The sequence below is a fragment of the Heliangelus exortis genome, chromosome 13, assembly GCF_036169615.1.
Source record: "Heliangelus exortis chromosome 13, bHelExo1.hap1, whole genome shotgun sequence".
In the NCBI taxonomy this organism is placed as follows: Eukaryota; Metazoa; Chordata; class Aves; order Apodiformes; family Trochilidae; genus Heliangelus; species Heliangelus exortis.
The window spans coordinates 17,241,814-17,262,978 of NC_092434.1; the positions used below are offsets into that span (position 1 = coordinate 17,241,814).

The window sequence follows — 21,165 nt, forward strand, 5'->3', positions numbered from 1 at the left end:
TGAGGAGGCTCTGAGCAACCTGAGCTGGGTGAGGGTGTCCCTGCTGACTGCAGGGGGGTTGGGCTGGGTGACCCTTGGAGGTCCCTTCCTTCCAACCCAAATTATTCTGTGGTTCTATGAGAGGGGTGAGGGTCAGGCCCCAGGACAGGCTGGGAACCACAGTGTTTGGGGGTCTCACCACCAGCCCCCTCCCAGCTGGCTTTGGGGGCAGTGAGTGACAGTGAGAATAGCTTGGGGGGAAAGGTGTCTGTTTTTATATTTATAATTATATTCTTATATAATATATATAATTATATTTATATAATACATATAATTATATTTCTAATTATATTATTTATATAAATTGGTTTGTTCTTCTTGGTGTAGGTAAGTGAAGGGGGGAGGGGGTGTCCAGGGAGGGGATTTGGCCATTGCTGCTGGGAACTCTGAAGCCACTGGAGGCTTTGAAGCCACCAAGAGCTTGGCAGGAGCAGAGCAGTGATGCCTCACCCCGAGTCACTCCCAGCCCAGCTGGCAGAAACCTGCCAGCACCAGCACCTGGTTCCAAACCTGAGCTGGGTGAGGGTGTCCCTGCTGACTGCAGGGGGGTTGGGCTGGGTGACCCTTGGAGGTCCCTTCCTTCCAACCCAAATTATTCTGTGGTTCCATGATTCCTCCCTCAGGGCACAAGGCAGCTTTTCCCCAAGGGTCTCTCATCCCCTGGACCCTCAGCACCCAACCCATGGGTGCCTCAAAGGGATGATGGGACCCTTCTGCTTGCCCTCTACTTTAGGGATGACCCCCCCCACAACCCCCTGAACCCCCCCAGGATAGTAGAGGAGCATAGGCAAGGCTATTAATTACAGTACAACCTTTATTAATACTGGAATCTTCACAGTGCATTCGTTACTGGTAGCAGTGACTATGGGGAGAGAGGTGGGGGGAGGTGGGGGGGCAAGAGGGGAATTACCACTCCCCCCCCCCCAAATAAAATAAAAAATAAAATTAAAAAAGGGAATGAAAGAAAGAGCATGAATTCAGGTGAAGGGATGGGGTTGGGTTGAGGAAAAGGGGGGGGGGGGGGGGAAGCGACAGCAGAGGCAAGAGCACGGAGGGGAAATAAATTAAAAAAAAAAAAAAAAGAAAGAAATTAAAAAAGAAAGAATAAGAAAAAAGGACCAAGTTAACAACAGCACCAGAAAAGTTACTTCAGTCGAAAGACAGGTCGGTTGGTTTTTGTCGTTTGTTTTTTTTGTTTTGTTTTTTTTTTCTCCAAGGAATTTTTGTTTTCTGTACAAAATAAGAGCCAAGCCCCCCCCCCCCTGCCCCTAACCCCCCCCCCCCTCCCCCAATATCCCTCCCCCAAACCCAAACATTTGTCACTTGGCATCAGCGGTTCTGGGTAGGAGAAGGAGCCCTGGGGGGGGGGAACTAAATCGTTATTCCTAAAGCAGGGGGGGGAGGGAGAAAAAGGAGGGAGGGAGGGGCTGCGATGCGACAGACTGGGGGGGGGGTCGGGGGGTTATGTACAGCCAGAGGGGGGAGGGTGAGGGGGTGGGAGGGTTGTGCTTTCCTCCAGCCCCAGCAGAAATCAACTGCTTGGCTTGGGGGGGGTCTCTGGGTGAAACTCCCTGGACCCCCCCCCCCCTCCTCCCCACCCCTCCCCACCGGGACCCTGTGGGTGCTGAGGGAGGGGTTTTGGGGGGGTGTCCCTAGAGGAGGTTCAGCATCCTTGTGTCCCCCAAGGTTGGAGGGGGCTCCAGTTGTCCCCAAGCCCCCTACGTATTTCCCCCCACCCCCACCCCCAAAGCTCCTGTCCCCCAGAAGGGGTCTGATCCGTGCTGGCAGCTGGGGGGGGGACACGGTGACCCCCAACTCCTGGGGCTGCTCTTGCCACGGTCTTGCTGGCACCATCCCCTCCTGCTGAGGCTGGGGACACCCACCTGTGCCTTGGGATGGGGGGTGACAACAGGGAAGACAAGGGAAAAAATGGGGGTGGGAGGGGAAGAAGGGAGAGGGAGAAAGAGGAAAAAAAAGGAAAGAAATAAAAGAGGAGATAAAATTAAAGAGGAGGAAACAAAAGAGGAGGAGGTAAAATAAAAGAGGGGGAAATATAAAAGGAGAAAAAATAAAAGAGAAGGAAATAGAGGAGAAAAAAAGAGGATAGGTAGAGAAGCAGAAGAAAAGGAAAAGTAGAACAGAAGAGAAAAAATAGAAGAAAAAGGAAAAGGAAAGATTAATATGAACAGAATAAGAGGCGAAGAAAAAAAGATGAGAAAAGAGGGGAGAAGAAAACGGGCAAGAAGAGGGGAGAAAAGAGGAAAAGGAACGAAAAGAGAGGAAGAGGAAAAGAAAAAAGAGGGATAAGAAAAGAATTAGAGAAGAACAAGAGAAAAGGAGGGAAAAAGAGAAAAAATAAGACATAGGACGAGCAAAAGAGAGGAGAAGTGAGGGCAGGAGGTGAGGACAGGGGAGGACACGGGGGCAGCAGAAGCGGGGGCAGCGAGGGGGGGGGGGTGCTGGGGGGCGTGTGAGGGGTCCTGGGGAGGCTCGGGGGTGTCCCCAGGGGTCCGTGGCGGTCGCGGCGCCGTCACGATATCCGCGGGGCCGACCTGTCGTTGGTGACGGTCCTGCGCAGGCGCACCCCGCGCCGGATGGCCACCAGCATGTCTTCTGCTGGGGGGTCCATGGAGGCGGCCGGGGGGGGCGCGGGGGTCTCCTCGGCCAGGGCGGTGGGGAAGGGGAATTGGCCTTCCCCCAGGGCGTGGGCGCCGGCCACCAGCTCCCCGATCTTCTCCACCAAGCTGTGGCGGTTGGCGGCCAACTGCTGGTCCTCCTCTTCCTCGGCGGAGAGGTGCTGGGAGGCCCCGGGGTAGACGGAGATCTCCGCGGCCCCGCCGCCCCAAGCCGTGTTGGGAAGGCTCAGCCTCTTGGGAGAAGCTTTGGCAAAATCCAGGGGGTTGAGGGAGGCGTCGTCGGCGTAGAAGACGCACTCCTCGCTGCCCACCCGGGCGGGGCCGGCGTAGCCGGGGGAGTCGGGCACCGTGGGGGTCTTGACGGGGACGATGGGGGGTCGGATGGGGATGGGGCCGGCGTTGGAGAGGGTGCGGCGGACGGAGGGCTTGGTGGAGGGCGTGCGGCGGATGGTGGCGACCCCCGGGGTGGTGCCGGCCGGGAGGTTGGTGCCGCTGGGCAGGCCGGCGGTGGAGGCGGGGCGCTTGGTCTGGATCATCCGGCGGTAGTTCTGGGCGATGTTGCTGTTGCGGGGGATGGTGGAGGATTTGTCGAAGTCGCTCTGGGGGTCGCACTCCACGTCGCCGTTCACCGAGTAGCAGTCGTAGTCGGAGCCTGGGGAGGGGGCCGCGCAGTCAATATGGCCGGCAGGGTGGGGGGACACCCTGCTGGCACTGCCAACCCGCCCACCATGCCATTGCTGACAGACCCGACCAGTGCCGTGGCAGTGAGGCCACAATCAAACCCAACAGCCACCATTTTAGCCCAATCCCAACCAACTCTGCCACAGCATCCACCTCCACCTCACCACCAAGTCCAACCATCACACCACAACCAGGGTCAAACCCAACCATCACCACTACAAGACAGCATGGTTGTCACGTTGTGATCACAATCAAACTCAACAGCCACCATTTTAACCCAATCCCAACCATCTCTGCCACAACATCCACCTCCAGCTCACCACCAAGTCCAACCATCACACCACAACCAGGGTCAAACCCAACCGTCACCACTACAAGACAGCATGGTTGTCACGTTGTGATCACAACCAAACTCAAGAACCACCATTTTAACCCAATCCCAACCAACTCTGCCACAACATCCACCTCCAGCTCACCACCAAGTCCAACTATCACGTCACAACCAGGGTCAAACCCAACCATCACCACTACAAGACAGCATGGTTGTCACGTTGTGATCACAACCAAACCCAACTGTCACCATTGCAGCACGATCTCAACCAGCCCCCACCATCCCTGTCACAACGTGGTGACAACCAAAGAGCCATGACTGTCACAACCAGCCTCAACCATTGCCTTCACACAGTGTTGGGTCAAACCCAACTATCCCCATCACCACCAACCCAACCACCACTGCCACAACATTTTCACCATCACGTGCTCACAGCCATCTCAGCCATCACTGTGCCAACACGATCTCAGCACAGCACGAGTCTCCCTGTGGATCTCCAACCACCACCTCTGCTGCCACCTCCGACCATTTGCCACCTTCTCCACCTCTATCCAGCCACTGAGCACGAGCATCTCATCACAAACCATCACCAACCAACCACATGCAGGTTGATGTGACCTGTCCCTGCACTGCCTGGCACAACCATAGCCATCAACACCCAGTAACACCCAACTACAACCCGGATGAAGAGGAAGCCTTGGTTGGTTATCATTTAACAACAAGGATTGTGCCACACACTGAACCCCCACCACGCATTAGAACTTCACCCCACCAGCCCACACATGATGTGACCGCAGCCAGGACCACTCAGCTCTCTGGGTACCATCTAGGGAAGCCCCAGGTGCTCTGGTTGTACCTTGGGAAGGGATGGTGTCCTCGGAGCAGGAGGGGGTGGTGGTCTGTGTGCTGTAGCCACTGGAGTACTGCAGCGAGTCCCGGCTGCTCTTCTGGTGTTCCAGGCTCAACCCCCGGGTCAAGACCATGGCCAGGTCACTCGCAGCTGGGGACACCTCCTCCCCGTGCTGCAGGGGCAAGGGGACACCCTAAGCACCTGGGTTCCTCTGCCAGGAACCCCCCACAAAAGCCCAGCATCCCTGTGCTGGCCCCTCTGGAGCCGGTACCTTGGCGGCGATGGTGGCCGGCGACATGCGGGGCCTGGGAAGCTCCTCAGCACCCATGGCTGGGTAGGTGGTGACAGAGGAGCCCAGCTCAGCTTCCCGTAGGTGCTCCACACGGTCCTTGCGTCGCTGCAGGGTGGGGACCACTGGCTGGTCATAGGGGCTGGCCTTGGACCAGTCCTGTGAGGGGCAAGGCACGGGGGTGACACCGGGCAGGGTGGGATGGGGACGCACGCCCCACCGTGTCTCCCAATGCCCACGGAGAGGTGGGATGGGGGTTGGCCTGGCAGGGAACCCCAGGAGGTGTGGGGGGATCCAGGGGTGGAATGCAGAACAGGGATCAGTCATGGATTCATCAAGGTTGGAGAAGACCTCAAAGATCATCAAGTCCAACCATCCACCCTACAGCCCCTGACCACTAAATCATCTGCCACCTCATCTCCCCATCTTCTGAACACCTCCAGGGATGGTGCCTCCACCACCTCCCTGGGCAGCCTGTTCCAAAGTTTAACCAATATTTCTGTGAAGTAATTTTTCTAAAATAACCTGAACCTCCCCTGGTGGAGCTTGGCCCCACTTCCTCTTGTCCTATCCCTGGTGACCAGGGAGAAGAGGCCAACATCTGTCTCACTGCAACCTCCTTTCAGGGAGTTGTGGGGAGCAATGAGCTTTCCCCTCAGCCTCCTCTTCTCCAAGCTGAACCACCCCAGCTCCCTCAGCCTGTCCTGTCAGACCTGCTCCCCAACCCCCTCATCAGCTTGGCTGCCCTTCCCTGCACCCCTCTCCAGCACCTCCATGTCCTCCTTGTACAGCAGTGCCCAAAACTCCACACAGGACTCCAGGTGTGGCCTGGTTATGGCAGAGTGTAGGGCAGGATCACCTCCCTGGTCCTGCTGGGCACACAATTCCTGCTGCAGGCCAGGAAAAGGAGGTGGGGATGGGAAGAAGAGGTGAGTGCTGGTAAGGAGCCAGGACTCACCGAGGTGGGGGAGCTGCACTCGCTGACCGACTGGCAGGTTTCGGAGGCCTCCGAGGATGCTGAGCTGGAGGATTTCTGCAGGGCCAGGCCATCAGTTCAGGGGGACAGAAGAGCCATTAATAAGGACAGCCATGGCTTGGGGACGAGCAGCACCCACAGCTTCCCTGACCCACCCAGCCACCCAGCCCAGGAGGAGAGGAAGGTGAGCAGGACCCACCATGGGAGGTGCCGGCTGGGTCCGGTCAGGGACCATCAGGACTCATCATCCCAACCCTGTGCACCCATCCTGGAGAGAGGGGACAGTCCCCATGGCCACGGTGGTGGTGGGACCCTGATGCAGTGCCAGGTGGGCATGGGCATGGCTGGTGCCCACAGCTGGCACCAGGGGTGGGCATCTCCTCGGGGTGCTGGGGCATCCTCAGCACTGGAGAGGGTGAAGGGAAAGCTGCCTGGTGGGACTGGTACCAACTGGGCTGGGAAATACCCAGCAGGGGGTGAGGGGGCCACTTGTGCCCTGTCCTTAGTGGGGTGACAGGTGGAGTTCCTCTGCTCTGTGATGCCCCCAGGCAGGGATGGCTTCCCCTGGTATTCCCAGTTTTATGTCTGGTGATACCAATGCAGCTGCTGGAGGGAGCTCCAGAGGGAGAAACTGAGGCACAGGGAGGGCAGGGTGGTGGAAGCGTTGGCCCCTTCCATATCTGTCTGGTGAGGGTCCCACTGCCTCCTTGGGTGGCACCCACCCGTTCTCCAGAGGCACAGGGAGGGCAGGGGGGTGGGGGTGGTGCTGGCTCCCATCCGTACCTGGCTGGTGATGTCAGAGGGCATGGGGGAAGGAGGTTTGGAGTAGGCAGCATCCTGGGAGATGAAGCCAGAGTCGTGTGAGGAGACGCTGGAGAGGCGGGTGGCGGTGGTGGCGGTGGTGGTGGTGGTGGTGGCAGGGGGGGGCTGTGCCAGGCTGCGGTACCGGTAGGTGGAACTGGGTGAGCAGGTCTGTGCCCCGCCGGGCCACGCCACGCCACCCTTGGCACTGCTAACACTGCTGCAGGGGACAGGGGGACACAGGGGGACACGTCGGTGGGGAGGATGAAGGAAGGAGAAGAGAGTTTAAGATGGAGGCTCGGAGGTTGGTGGGGTCACATCCTGTCGTAGCCCAAAGCCACAGCCTGGGGAAACCGAGGCACGTGGGCCTCCTGGGGTGTCCTTTTCCCTTCTGGGGACATGGCAAAGGTGTCATGTGTGGCCCCCCAAATCCTTAAATCATCTCCAAAACCCTGCAGCTGGAGCACATGCCAGGCAGCCCTCCTGCCCCATTGTTCCACTAGCCCCGACCCCACATCCATCCCAGGGTAGCAAGACCAGTTCCTTCACAGTACTGGGGACCAGTTGGCCACAGGGACATGTGGAGGTGGAGAACACACACCTCATGAACATCCCCAAGGGCCACAAGCATCATCAGCCCCCGGGGGTTAATTAAGGAGTGGGCTCACCCCCCCCTCCCAGTACCTGCACATGCTGGACTTGCGAGAGCTGGAGGTGCTGGGTGAGGATGGGGGGGTCTGGTAGGACCAGCTGTAGTCAGAGCCCTTCAGGTCCTTGATCACCTGCAGGAAGGAAGGGGTTGAAGCCCTCCAGAGGTGCTTCCCCCTTCCCCTCTGCCCCTATCCCCCTCACCCCCCACTCACCTGCTCGCTGGCCGGGGGCAGCTTGTGGGGCTCAGCCGTGAGCACCACCAGGTCCTCGATGATGCCCTGCAGGTGGGTGATCTCTCCCAGCATGGTGAGCTCCCCGTTCTGCAGCAGGACAAGGGTGACCCTCAGCACCAAACCCCCCACATCCCCCTCCCCACCTCGGGCCCCTTCCCTCGGAGGTGCTCACCACCACGGGCTGCAGGAAGGTGATGAAGGTGCAGAAGCGACCTCGCTCCTCGATGAGGGCTTTGCGGACCGCCTGCTTCTCCGTCTCCTCCAGCAGCAGGTACATGTCATTGACATCCTGCAGGGCATTGTCCAGCTGGGGCTGCAGGTCCCCCTTCCCTGCCAGATAAGGGGACCATCAGTGACAAACCCCCCCAAAAAATCTGCCAGGGGTCCCGAGGTGGCCAAGGCGGTCCCAGGGGTCCCAAGGTGGCCACCCCCAGGCTCAGGGAGGTGGGGGACATCGCCCCATCCTCACATCCCAGCAGGTGCCACGGGGTTTCCCCCTCTCTCCCCGTGTCCTGGAGGACCTGGGAGCACCCACGATAGCCCTGGGGTGGGGTCTGTTCTGCCACCCTGTCCCCCAATCCTGGTGTCCAGGGGACCCATTGGGGTGTCACTGTGGCCACTGCCCCGGGCTGTGGGGTGTGAGCTAAGCTAAAAGCAGGGCAAGGGGGTGGACATGGATGGATGGATGGATGGATGGATGGATGGATGGATGGACAGATGGAAGGATGGAGGCAGCCCCAGCCCTGGGAGCAGGTGAGGAAGCAGAAGGGGGGTTGGGGTGGTGGTGGGGGCAGCAGTTCACTTACCAAGTAGCTCTACAGGAAGGATGTGGAGGGGAAGGAAGAGAGAAGGAGACAGAGAAAACGTGTGACCAGAGGCTCCCCTGCCTCCCCCAACACCCCCCTGGGCCACACTGGCACCCCCTTTCCACCCCCTTTTCACCCCTCAGTGCCCACCATCCCCAGGGATGCCTCATCAAGATGTCAGAGTCCCATTCCCCCCCCCCCCCAGGTGACCCCTCCCTCACCTTTCCGAGCTTTTTTCTGGAGCTTGAGGGTGTCAGAGGATTTTTTCTTGATCTCGTGGCGGGCTCGCTTGTACTCTGGGGGTGGGGAAGGGGACAGAAGTGCTGTCAGAGGGGACACCCCACCCACTGGCACAGCCCCCCACTTCCCACCCTCCCCCAGCATGGATCCAACCCAAACCTTTCGCGTGGTCCTTGTCCAGCTGGTTGGCAGTTTTCTTCCAGTCCTCAATCCTGTCCTGCAAAGGGTTTATCAGGCTCTCCATGAGGGCACTGGAGGAGGTAATGAGAGAGAGAGAGGGTGGAAAAATGCCAGAGCTGGGGTCGGGGTGGACATGGGCCCTCTCCACCCCGGTCCCAGCTGACATTGTGCTTCAGCACAGCAGGGCTGAGCCCTGCCCAGCTCGTGTCACTGATGGATGCCCTGGGCTCACTCACTTGGTGAACTGCCGGAGCTTGGCCTCGATGCTGCGGTGCCGCATGCACATGCGGGTCAGCGCCGACCCAATGTCCCTTGTGGCACCTGGGGAGGGAGGGAGGGAGGGTAAACCACCATTGAGGACACCCCCACACCAGTCCCAGACCAGTTTGGATAAGGGAGGAGGCTGGGATGCAAGCTGGGCTTGGGAACACTTTGATAGAATCATCACAGAATCCCAGACTGGTTTGGGTTGGAAGGGACCTTAAAGCTCATCCAGTCCCAACCCCCTGCATGGGCAGGGACACCTCCCACCAGCCCAGGTTGCTCCAAGCCCCATCCAGCCTGGACTTGGACACTGCCAGGGATGGGGCAGCCACAGCTTCCATGGGCAGCCTGGGCCAGGGGCTCAGCACCCTCAAATTAAAGAATTTCTTCCCCATGTCCAACCTCAATCTCCCCTCTTCCAGTTTTAACCCATTTCCCTTGTCCTCTCACTATACCCTTGTGTGAAAAGCCCTCCCCCAGCTTTCTTGCAGGCAGAGTTATCTCTGACCTCTTCCCAGATCTCTCTATGATGAAACCAAACACTGTCAGGCTCTGATCAGAAGATTAAAAAAAAAGAAGATATGCTCAGCTTGATATTATTTTGGGGGAGGAGGCATGTAATGTATTGCATTAAAACTTCACATACCTGGTAGTGGGAAGCCTCTGAAAAAGCCCACCCTCATGTCCAACCTCAATCTCCCCTTTCTCTCCAAGTTTTAACCCATTTCCCTTGTCCTCTCCCCACCCCCCCGTGTCCAAAGCCCTCCCCCAGCTTTCTTGGAGCCCCTTCAGATATTGGAAGGTTGCTCTGAGCTCACCTGGGAGCCTCCTCTTCTCCAGGCTGAACAACCCCAATCCCTCAGCCTGGCTTCCCAGGGAGCTGCTCAGCCCTCTGAGCATTTCAGTGGCTCTGCTCTGGACACCTTCCAGGAGCTCTGTGTCCTTCTGCTCCTGGGGACTCCAGAACTGGACCCAGCACTGCAGGGGGGGTCTGAGCAGAGCAGAGGGGGAGAATCCCCTCCCTTGTCCATCTATGTTTGTTCTAGCCAGGAGGATGGGGGGGGTCCTCGTTTTCATTCCCACTCTCAATCACCATCTACTCCTTCATAAATAAAGCACTAAAATGCCCTTTGAAATGAAAACCTGCTCCCGTCGATTCATTTTTTTTTTCCCCAAGTTCACCTCAAATTTTTCACTGGGGGTGGGGAGGGGGAAAGGCAGGGATTGGGGCAGGGGGGGGGGGTGTTTGCTCTCTGGCTCTGTGCCAGTCCCTCACCTCCAGACCCCATCCCGAGGGTATGGGAATGTCCTGTCGGGGGATGGGCTGAGCTGTGCGATATTTTCCAGCAGCAGGAGCATCCCCCCTCCCCCTTTTATTTTTTTCCTCCTTGGTGCACCGGCTGTTAACTCTGAAGCCTAAGGGTGGCCACAGGGTGGCAGTGGTGTAGCAAACCCCAGGAAAAACACCAATCCCATAGCCCTGGGTGCAGGCAAGAGGGGGGTTTCCTGCCTTTCTCGCCCACCCCCCCAAAAAAAAAGCCTTCAGAGGCACCTCCCCCCCTCTGCAGGTGTTTGGGGCAACCCCTCTGGAGCTGGCAGGCTGAGTGCCTTCTCCTCCTGCACTGGGCAGGATTCTCCTAATCTGGCTCCTAATGCTCTTTATCCCAGCTCCTGCTGCTCCTAATCCGATTCCCTCACGTGCTGTGTGCGAGGCCACCAGCCAGCCCCCTGCCTCAGTTTCCCCATGGGGCTGCTCTGCCTCCCACCAAAAAAAAAAAAAAAAAACCACCCCAAAACCCAACCAGCAAAGCAGGGAGGGATGTCCAGCAACATCCCCAAGATGCCACCACCCTGACTGCTGAATCCAGTGGTGCCACTCATCAGCTGCCCCCCACAACCCCCCCCATGTCCCCTAATCCCCCCTGGTGCAGTGGGCCAGTGGGTTTGGAGGTGAAGCTGATCCTGGCTCAAGCTGCTGCCTGCTCCTCCTCCCCGAGCAGCTCCAGATGGTCTGGATGCCTCCAGTCTGCAGAGCAGGCTGGGACCATCTGCTTGGCAGGAGCTGAGTGGTGGGACGTGGCTCCTCGCCACCAGTGGGCACCCGGAGAGGTTTTGGGGGGTTCACCCCACAGCAGCTCCACTGTCCCCTCATCACATCCTCACTGGGATGGGGATTGTCCCCAGAGGAGCTGAGGGTGGCTTCCTGCTTCTGTATCTTCTCCCCCCCCCCCAGAGTCCCCTGGAGCACCCGGTCCCCCATCCCAGCCCCTTCCAGGTGGGTGCAGGGAGCAAGGGGAGGGTGGTCCAGCTCCACATCTGGGTGCAACCATGGGGAGGGGGGCAGAGATGGGTGCAGGGGACCACAACGTGGGGCTGCATCACTCCTAATCTCCCCACAAGCAAACCAGTCCCATCAAAAGATGCTGGCTAAGCACCCATGGGTGACGAGCAGCAGCACCCACATGGGTGCCCACCTCACTTGCTCCCCAGCCTCATCTTTCCAACCCCCCCTTCCCAGGGGATGCTCCACTGTGTGGAAATGTCTCCACAGGTGGTGGAGCTTCTGCTTGAAGCCCACCCCAGCCAGGTGGGGGGGAAACCCACCCCTGGGTAAGGAGCACCCTACCTCGGGTGTTGGTGGCCATGTCGGCCACTTTCTGGAAGGCATCCAGGAAGGCGACTGCGGCCAGCACCGTGGTCCTGGGTGGAGAGAGAGAGAGGGGGGAGCTCAGAGGGCACTGGGCACCCCATGATGTGCCCCCAGGGAGGTGGGAGGGGGTGTGCGTGTCCCTGTGTCCCCCCCCAGGGCCACTCACCTGAGCTGGGAGTGCAGCTTGGTGGCCTTGGAGTTGAAGTCCTCCCAGATGGGGTAGGAGCTCTGCAAGGAGGGAAGGAAACGGTGAGAGCTGGGGCTCTTCATCCCCCTCCTGCACCCCTTGTGTGAGCTGGGCAAATCCCCTGGGATTTAATGGGAGATGGGGGGCAGCTGGGTGGCTGTCCCTGGCTAGGTGGTGGCTTCTCTGATGGCTAATAAATGCTGAGCACAACCCTTTCCCCCTCCTGGGTTTTTCCCTTGCTAATCTGGCCATGCCACCTCATAGCTCCTGGAGATCTCAGGATACCAGTGATCCCTTCCACAAAGGGCTGAAGGCACCTTGTGGGTTTGGAAGCTGAAGGGAAGGACAGGAGATGCTGCACAGCCCAGCCTGGAGACCCTGGCCAGCAGCAGAGCTCAGCCCTCCTGCACCCATGGCACACCCAAAGCAGCAAGGGGCAAACCCTCCATGGTAGAGAGAAGGCTCCAGCCCACGTCTCTGCCTCCTCCAGGCCTCCAAGGGCACCAGGGCTGCCTGGGTTCCTCCCATCCATGCACGGGGCATTTGTGTGGGGACAGGTCCCAGGTATTGGGAAGGCCACCTCAGTGCCATCCTGATGCCATCCTGATGCCATCCTGGTGAGGCTGCTCCAGGAGGGCAGTCTCAGTGGCTGCTTGGAGAGCTCATCCCAGTTGTGTCCTGGTGCCATCATCCCAGCAAGGCCATTTTAGCACAGTCCTGGTGAGCTCAGTCCCAGCACGATGTGTCCCAGCGATGTCTTGGAGATGCCAGTCCCAGTGAGACCATCCCAGTGCCATCCCAGTAAGGCCAGTCCAAATAATGCCAGCTCCAGAGCCATCCCAGCAGGCTAATCCCAGTGCCACCGGTGAGGTCAGTTGGGGTTGTCCCAGTGAGGTTAATCCTGGTGCCATCTCAGTGAAGCCATCTCAGTGAGACCATCCCAGTGCCAGCCTGGCACAGACAGTCCTGGTGTCACCATCCTGGCCAGATGAGGCTGGTCCCACTGCCACCATTCCAGAAAAGCCATCCCAGTGAGGCCAGTCCTGCTGCCACCATCCTGGCGAGGCCGTGCTGGTGAGGTCAGTCCTGGTGCTGTCATCCCAGTGACACCATCCTGGTGCCATCATCCCACAGCAGTGCTGGGAGTTTGCAAACCCCCACCCTGGGGTGCCCATCATGTTTAGGACACGGGCACCAGAGCCACCTGTGCAGGATGTGGGTCACAGCACATCCCCGTGAGCCCAGCTTGGTGGCACCTCCGAGGACAGGGTTTGAGGGGGTACAGGACCAGCCCAGTGTCAGCTTTTGGGGACCATGAAAGCCCCCGGGTGCCACTTACAGCAGTGCCCTGGCTCAGGGCTGTGGGTCCCCAGGAACAGCCACTGCTGGAAGGCAAGGCCACTGCCCCAGGGTCATTGTCCCCCAGTCCACCCCGGGAAGGAAGAGCAGAAGGTTCCCCCCAAATGAGGGGGCAAGTCACGATGCCCCCAGCCCTCCAGGATGCCAGGTGGGAGGAGGATGGGCATGAGGACAAGGAGGACAAGGACATGCCAAGGTCACCCAGGGACGTTGAGGCAACAGGAAAGAAGCTGGCCTGGGGACACTGCCAGTTCAGGGACTGCCACTAGGCTTCGCTGCCTGAGTCCTCCCCAGTGGAGGCCACGGGGTGCCAAAAAGTCACCAGAGGAAGGTCCCTCTGTCCCTGTGCCCAGCACAGGGGTCCCAGAGCACGATGCTGCCCTTGAACGCTGCCACTTTGAGGACAGGGGACCCTTGATCCCTGTCCCCAGCACCCGTGCCAGGACACCCACAGGGCTGGGACTTGGGGATGGGGACAGGGACAATACATCACCCCAGCTGGGCAGGGTGTGAGCCAAGCCTGGTGGGGCTTTTTTTTTCTTCCATTAAAAAAAAAATAAAAAAATACTTCACTCTCATTTTTCACATGAAAAACGAATCCACCTGGATCTCCTTGGCCATGCTGGAGCAGGATGCCACGGTGAGGGGATCCTGGCCCAAACCACATCCCCGTGGGGCTGGCACCAGCCAGGGAGGTGACAGCTCCAGGTGGGCTCTGCAGCCTCAGTGCAGGGAAACAGGGAAACAGTGACACGGGGGGTGCCCCCCCCTCCAGCCCTGGGGACGTGGGGCTCAGCCCGAGGTGTCTGAAGGCACTGGGAGAGAGGAGATGATCAGGCAGCACCTTTCCCTGCCAGCCTTGGGGAGAGCTGGGATTTTCTCCCTTGGAGGGTTTTTCTCCCAGCACAGAGCCAGAGTCAGTCCCCACGGAGCCACCACCACTGCCCCCCAAAGGGGTTAATCTCCTTCTCAGCAAGGCTTTTAATTTTTTTTTTTTCCCCCCCCTCCCCTCACTTGCTTTGGCAATGACAGCATTGTCTGGCCTGGGTGCAGCAAGGAGAGAGGAAGAGGAGCTGTTGCCTCCCCAAAACGACTGGAGCTGAAACCCCAGAGCCGGGGCCGGGAGAAGGAATTCCATCCCCCCCCCCCTTCCCTTCCCGAGATGAAGAAACCGTGGTCGCCTCCTTCCCGCTCAGCCCCGAGGCAAAAAAGCGCCCGTCCCCCCCCCCCCCCCCTCCCTCCGGTTTTATTTTTTATTATTCGTCGTATTATTTTAAAATTAAACCAAACGGAAAAATAAAAAGGCTTTTTGAAAACACGGGGCCATCCTGCTCCCCGGGAGGGTGGAGGCAACGTCCCCTCCCCGGCTTGGGAAACGGGATCGAGGGGACCTTTTTGCTCCAATGGTGCAAACCCAAGCGGGTCCGGCAGAAATCTAAAGGGGGGGGAGAGGGGGGTGGTGGGGGGCAACGCGATACCCGGCGTGGGGCCAGAGGCACCCAGTGTGGGTCCCGTGATACCCGGCGTGGGGCTCTGGTACCCAACGTGGGGCTCCAGTACCTGGCGTGGGGGCTGCTCCAGTGAGAGGTCCTGGGCTGATGTGGGGCGAGATGCCCAGCATGGGGTGCGACCCCCAGTATGGGGTGCAATACCCAGCATGGGGTGCGACCCCCAGCATGGGGGGCGATACCCAGCATGGGGGGCGATGCCCAGTGCCTCCCCGTCTCCCACCACCCCCCCGATGCCCAGCACTGGGCTGATTGGTTGCTCCGGAGCCCAGCGCTCGGCTCCGAGGTGGGGGTCCAATGCCCGGTATGGGGCTGAACGGGGGCTCTGGCACCCAGTACCGGGCTCCGTCACCCGAGGTGGGGCTCAGACACCCGACACGGAGCCGTGAGACTCAAGTCGGGGTTGGACAACCGAACCCCGGTACCCGCTCCGGGGCCCGAACCCGGCCGCTCCGCTATCCGGTAAAGGCGGAGCGGGGGCTTCCCGCACCCGAGGCCCGGTGGCGGCGGGGCGGGGGGGTGGGGAGGGAGAAGGGGGGGGGAAACGCTGTCACGACGGCGCGGTGGGAGGGGGGTGTGGGGGTGTCCTTACCTTCATGTCGTTGATGATGGCTTGGAAGAGGCCGCCGAGGGCCCCGCACTCCTTCTCCGCCGTCTCCATCGCGGCGCTGCGGCAGCCCGGGGCGGGCGGCGCCGCCGGGGGAGGCCGCGGCGCGGGCCGGGCTCAGCGGCGGCGGCGGCGGAACGGCGGAGGGGGCGGGCGGGGCGCGGCGCCGGGCATCGCCCCCTCCCTCCTTCCCTCTCTTCTCCCTCCTCTCGGGGGCTGAACGGACCCCCCGCGCCTCCCCCCCCTCCACCTTCTCCCGGAGGAGGAACGGGGAGCGGCGACGGGGGCGGAGCGGGGCGGGATCTGCACGGCACATGCGCGGGGGCCAGGAGGGGTGGCTGGGGAGGGGGGTGATGGTCGGGGTGGGGGTACCTCGAGGATAGGCGGGGATGTGGGGTGGGCTCGGGGATGCGTCAGGGAGGGTGTCCGGGAGCGTCCCCTGGAGCCCTAAAGGATGCTCGGGGTGGGGGGGGGACAGCCGGAGGGTGAGGTGGGATGCGGGGGGTGGTCGGGAAGCTCCTGGGTGGGGAGGGGGTTCACAGGAGAGCTCCCCGAGTCCAAAGCCCGCAGCCCCAGAAGCCTCGAGGGAGCTTCTGGAGAGGGGGTCGGGTGGGTAGCACCCGGGAGGGTGGAGGGGCAGCCGGGGGAGAAGCTGGGATGCTTGGGAATACTCCAGGAGTTGTTGGGAGGGGAAGGGTGGTGGCAGGGAGCACTGCAAAAGAGAGAGCCCCGAGGGATGTTTTGGGATGCGGGGACAGGGGTGGTGGGGACAGCAGCAGGGGTTGCTCGCAGGGAACGGGGGGGGGAGGATGGAAAGGGTGCTTTTGGGGTGCTGGGATGGGAGCCCTGTTGTGTTCTTAGGGGTGCTAGGCCTGGGGTCAGCAATGAGTCTCCGGAGATGGTCCCTTAAGGGGGGTTCTCTGCGGGCAACCACCTCGGGCCAGGTTGAAGTTTAAACGCCCTGCGAGGTAGAGATAGGGAAGCTCTGGGATGTCTCATGGCTCTCTCTTACTGGAGAGCCATGGGAAGCATTAAACCATCCCCAGGCCCCCCGCGATCCGAGCCGGGGAGGGAGCTTGGGACAGGCTGAGCCCCCTCCCACCTTTTTGCACCTCGTGGTGACACAACGCCCACCCAAGACCAAACCCCCTGTGGGGCTGCCCCAGTGGCACCGAGCTGCTCCGGCTGCGGCCCGGAGCCGCCCATAAGGAAACGATTAGGGCTCCGGCAGCCGGCTGGAATTTCTCCCCATCAACCCCATCCCTTGGCGGGGAAAGAGGCTGCCGAGCGGCAGCGAGTCCAGCAGGAGCCCTGGGCAGAACCCTGGACCCAACACCTGTGTCCTGGGCTTGGGGACAAGCAGCGGGGTTGTCCCCCCTCCTCCCCTGCCAAAGGCACCCTGAGCAGCCCTCGGGCTGGGGGAGGCACCGCTGAGCCCATCCTGAAGGGCTGGCTGTTGAAATTAACCCGCCGTGACCGGGGCTGGAAAGCCCTGTCCCGGGAATGACAGGAACGTCTTTATCCCAGCCAGAGCAGGGCTGGTTTGGGGAGCCCGCTGCCAGAGTCTGGTTCTGCTGTCAACAGGCCAGGAGCCACGGAAACTCCACAAATTCTTCCGACCTTTTTTTTTTTTCTTTTTTTTTTTTTTTTTTTCTTCTTTTTTTTTTTTCTTCCCTGGGATCAGGTGCCAGGGATGCACCCGAGACCCCTCCCACACCACAGGAGGGACAGTCCTCAGGGTGCCACAGGACAGGGTGAAGGCAGAGCTGATGGCTGCCCAGGGCCAGGAAAATGCCTGTCACCACTCTGTGGTTTGGTGACCCAGGCCTGGAAGAATTTTCAGCACTTTTTTGCATTTTTTGTTTTGTTTTGGGGATTTTTTCTTTTTTTTTCCTTTTTTTTTTTTCTCCTGCTGGGAAGAGCAGTAGGCAGAGAAGCCCCACTGGCCAGTGAGCCAACGTGGCAGGGCTGGGCCAGCCCTGGGGCTCAGGGGGTCAAGCAAGATGCTCCAAGCCTTCCCCTGCCCCTGTGTGGATTTTGACTCCCTTTGGGGCTGGATCCATGAGGACAAGGGAGCCCAGCTACTGGGAATGGCTTGCTCTGCATCACTTGTTTATTTTTTATGGTGGGGAGTTTAGGAACAAAGAATAGAGCCTGGGGCTGGGCACCATGGAGGTCTCCACCACCCCTGGTGCTGGTTGGGAGTTAAGGCTGTGCTGCTGTCCATGCCAGGAGCTGGGGGCTTGGGAGGGATGCACGGAGGGGATCCAGCACCAGGAACAGGAGTGGGATACTGCCAGCAGCCTCCAGCACAGCCTGGGGTGGAAGCTGGGGTGACAGAGTGCCCCCTGCGTGCTCCTTATCCAGGGCGGGAGGCCAGGGCTTGTTCCCATCTTCCCATCCCCTCCAGTCTGGCTGGCAGGAGGCTGGGAGCTCAGCTGACAGTCACGAGGAAGGCATTAAGCAAAGCAAAGAGGAGTTTCCTTTGCCCTGCTGCAAAAGAAGAGGTGCTTCCCCCCCTTCAACCCCCCCACCCTCTGGCCCCTCTTCTCCTGCAACCCTTCCCCACAAGCACACGCACACAACACCCGGGGGACAACACCCCCCACCACCTACTCAATGCAGAGCAAGGAGGGGAAACCATCCCCACGCCCATCTCCCCTCTCCATGAAACCCACCGAGTCCTCCGGTGTCCAGCAACCGGTGTCCCTGTCCCCTGGTCCCTGGCCTGGCAGCCCTGGCACCCCACAGGGATGGGTGCTCAGAGGACCACCCGCCGGTCCAGCTGCTCCGCCCGCCCCGCTCGTTGGTGCCGTGCTTCCAGGTGCTTGTTTTGGACCTTCTCAAAGTGCTGCAGGAGTTCTGTGTAGTCAATGTTGGAGGCTGGAGTCCTCTTGAAGCTGGTGCTGGCTTTGGTGCTGTCCCTAGGGAAAAAAGGAGCAGGAAAAGGTGAGGGGGGAAAAAAAAGGGGCAGGGCGGGTGCCTGTACCCCAGGGATCCATCCCAGGCAGCACCCAGGGCTGATCCTAAAACCTTAGAATAGAACCAGGGAATCATTAAGGTTGGAAGAGACCTCTAGGATCATCAAGTCCAGCCATCAAACCAACACCACCATGCCAACTAAACCACACCCTGAAGTGCCATGTCCACACGTTTTTCTAGGAATGGTGACTCCACCACTGCCCTTGGGCAGCCCAACCAGGACTTTCAGGGAAGAAATTGTTCTTAAGATCCAATCTAAAGCTCCAGGGCAACTTAAGGCCATTTCCTCTTGTGCTGTCACCAGTTCCTTGGGAAAAGAGACTGACCTGCTCTTGCTCCAACCTCCTTCCAGGGAGTTGCAGAGAGCCAGAAGGTCTCCCTTCAGCCTCCTTTTCTCCAGGCTCAACACCCCCAGCTCCCTCAGCCCCTCCTGGTCAGAATTGTGCTCCAGACCCTTCCCCAGCTCCAGTGCCCTTCTCTGGACAGGCTCCAGCAACTCCTTGAAGAAGCCAAGCCCAACACATCCTTGTGATCCCACCAAAACACACCCAAAGCCTCATGTCCCTCCCCCAAAGGCATGAGATGAAACCCAAGAAGCAGCCTTGGGACAGGGAAAGGAGGAGACAGGGACAGCACCCTGTAAGGGGAGGTTTAACCCTGGTGCTCCTCAACCCATTCCAGCCCAAAGCAGCCAAACTGTTTGGAAAGGATGCCAGAGGCGTGTGCCTCAGTTTCCCTGCCTGGTTTTCCAAGGAGGGGCAAAATATCCATGTGCTTTGGGACAGAGGAGAGCTGGTGGCCCTGGGTACATCCCCAGGGGATGAACACCCAGGGATGGAGCCCATTGGGTTCCCCGGGGCTCCATCCCTGGGTGCTCATCCCCCAAATTTTTCCCTATGCAAGGGAAGGAGAAGGAGGACACCAGTCCCAGGATACCCACTGGGGGACACTGGGGAGCCCAGGGGGGGTTGCCAGGTGGCTTTGGAGCCCCGATGTCCCCTCGGGGAGGGGTTGCAGCTGGGTCTGAGCTGTTACAAAAGCCAGCTTCGGAGTTTGAAGGAATGTAGGTCAGAGTTAATCAGATGCTCGGGCTGTCTGACAGCTCCAGTTGCTTGAAAAAAAAAAAAAAAAAAGAAAAAGCACAGGAAAAAAACCCCCACCAAACAACAAAACAACAACAATAAAAATAAAAAAAAAAAACCCTCCACAAAGGAGGGGTGGCTAGGGGAAAAAAAAATAAAAATGGGGAGAAGCACGTGCAGCCTCCCTCTGAATTCAAGTCAGTGCTGGGAGCTCAGCACTGGGGGACAGGGAGGGACAAAAGCCAGCCCAGGGGAGCCAAGGAGCAATGATGGTGGTGGTGGCTTTGTTAATTCCAAAACCTGCCCATCCTCTGAGAGCTTTTTTTTTGTTCTCAGGGCTTTGCAAAGGCAGATCTAAGCTTTATCACCAACACACACATCATGCCCTCCCCTCCGTATTCATTAGCTGAGGGGCTGGAGAGCAAATCCCACTGCCCCCAGCATCTCTGAACCCCCACCCTGGGCAGGGAGTTGGGGGGGGGATTTGGATACTCCCTAGGGAGATGCCACCCTTCCACATAGAGTGGTTTGGGTTGGGAGGCACCTTAAAGCTCCTCCAGTTCCAACCCCCCGAATGGGCAGGAACCCCTCCCACCAGCCCAGGTTGCTCCAAGCCCCATGGTGGCTCTCCAAAAGCCAGTGGGGGGGGATGAAGCAGCCATCCCCAGGCATGCAGGGGGTGAGAGGGTCCTTTTGGGTGCTGTCCAGGCTCAGGGGGGGGCTGCTTTGGGAGCACCCCCAGGCTGCCGGAGAGATCCGTAAAAAACCTCCTTCCCGGCTCTGCTGGTTTCCATAGCGACCTCCCAAGTGAAATTTTCCATCCCGGATGCCAAATGCCTGTGGATGAGGCACAGCCCTCCCAGGGTTACCAAATATAGACACAACCCCCCCAGCCAAGGCTCCTGGCCACGGGGCGAGGAGAATCCGTGGCCCCTGAGGAGCTGTGGGGTTGAGCAATGGGGCTGAGCCCGGGATGATGGGGATGCTCAGTGGGGTTGGGGGGGTTGGGGGTGCTGTGTCCCCACTGGGACTCCATGCTGGTGGTGGCACTCACGTGGTCTGCATGAGCTCGGGGTTGGGGACACACTGGAGGCGATGGGAGAGGAGCTGGAAGGCACTGCTCTGGGGCAGCAGCATCAGGAGCCCATAGAGAGCCTTGATCAGGTAGGGGTTGTTCTTCACATCCAGCAGCTGCAGGCGGAGATCTGGGAGAGGAGAGGAAGGGTAAAATGTATTTTAGCCTTCAGCCCCAACTGGGGGGATTCTCCCAACCCTTCTGATGGTTCCAGGGAAGTGGAAAAGCTGCTGCCAGCTGACCCCCGGGGCATCCACTTGGCACCTGCAGCCTCTCCCCTTCCATTCATCCATCTTTGTGTCCCCCCCCCTCAGGCCAGAAGCCCCTCTCCTCACCAGCCAGCCCACCAGCTGGGGAAGGAGGGAGCAGCTCCCAGTCTCCCTCCCATCCCTGCTGCTGCTGCTGATCCCTGAGCCCAGCCATGCTCTCAGCCTGGGGACACACGTGCAACGTGAGACTGCTCCTCAGCTTCTGCAGGATCAGCAGAAATGCCCTCCAAGGAGGGTCAAAGGGGCTGGGTGACACCCTCCTGGGGTTTCTCTGGAGTGGAAAGGATCCTCTCCACTTTGCTGGTGATGTGTGAAGCCACGGTGTCACTAGCAGAGGGGACACCACCCTCGTGGTGCTCAGGGGTGGAAGGGTCTTCTGGAGCTCTCCTGAAAACCAGGAACCAACCAGGGGCACCCTGGGGGATGGGGCAAGAGGTCCTTGCCCCAGCATCACACCTCCTGGTGTCTT

The 21,165-nt window shown here is 59.6% G+C and overlaps 2 protein-coding genes across 10 annotated transcripts in view; both read right to left on the reverse strand.

Annotated features, from left to right (window-relative positions):
- Window positions 1-835: 835 nt before the first annotated feature.
- Window positions 836-15,625, reverse strand: MTSS2 (MTSS I-BAR domain containing 2). 4 transcript variants are annotated; one of them, XM_071757089.1, is made up of 14 exons: window positions 15,274-15,625; window positions 11,794-11,855; window positions 11,604-11,677; window positions 8,950-9,034; window positions 8,693-8,784; window positions 8,515-8,589; window positions 7,660-7,817; window positions 7,467-7,574; window positions 7,288-7,385; window positions 6,586-6,820; window positions 5,785-5,859; window positions 4,809-4,985; window positions 4,544-4,709; window positions 836-3,327 (listed from the first exon to the last, which is right to left on the reverse strand). In XM_071757089.1, exons 1-14 carry the CDS (start codon window positions 15,340-15,342, stop codon window positions 2,570-2,572), a joined length of 2,232 nt encoding a protein of 743 aa, XP_071613190.1. In that variant the 5' UTR covers window positions 15,343-15,625; the 3' UTR covers window positions 836-2,569. The 4 variants fall into 4 exon arrangements, with proteins under 4 accessions (XP_071613190.1, XP_071613189.1, XP_071613188.1 ...); XM_071757088.1 differs by having other exon boundaries at window positions 6,586-6,823; window positions 15,274-15,619; XM_071757087.1 differs by lacking the exon at window positions 15,274-15,625 and adding an exon at window positions 12,395-13,964.
- Window positions 15,626-17,383: 1,758 nt separating this feature from the next.
- The window catches only part of VAC14 (VAC14 component of PIKFYVE complex), an 81,692-nt gene continuing 77,910 nt past the window's right edge, over window positions 17,384-21,165 (reverse strand). For 3 of the 6 annotated variants that reach the window (XM_071757082.1, XM_071757080.1, XM_071757084.1), the window contains 2 exons: window positions 20,407-20,557; window positions 17,384-18,212 (listed from right to left, as the gene is read on the reverse strand). In XM_071757082.1, the coding sequence (XP_071613183.1) occupies window positions 18,050-18,212; window positions 20,407-20,557 (314 nt within the window). In that variant the 3' untranslated portion in view covers window positions 17,384-18,049. Of the gene's footprint in view, window positions 18,213-19,477; window positions 20,190-20,406; window positions 20,558-21,165 lie in introns of those variants that run through there. The other 3 variants (XR_011728539.1, XM_071757081.1, XR_011728540.1) reach the window with 3 other exon arrangements.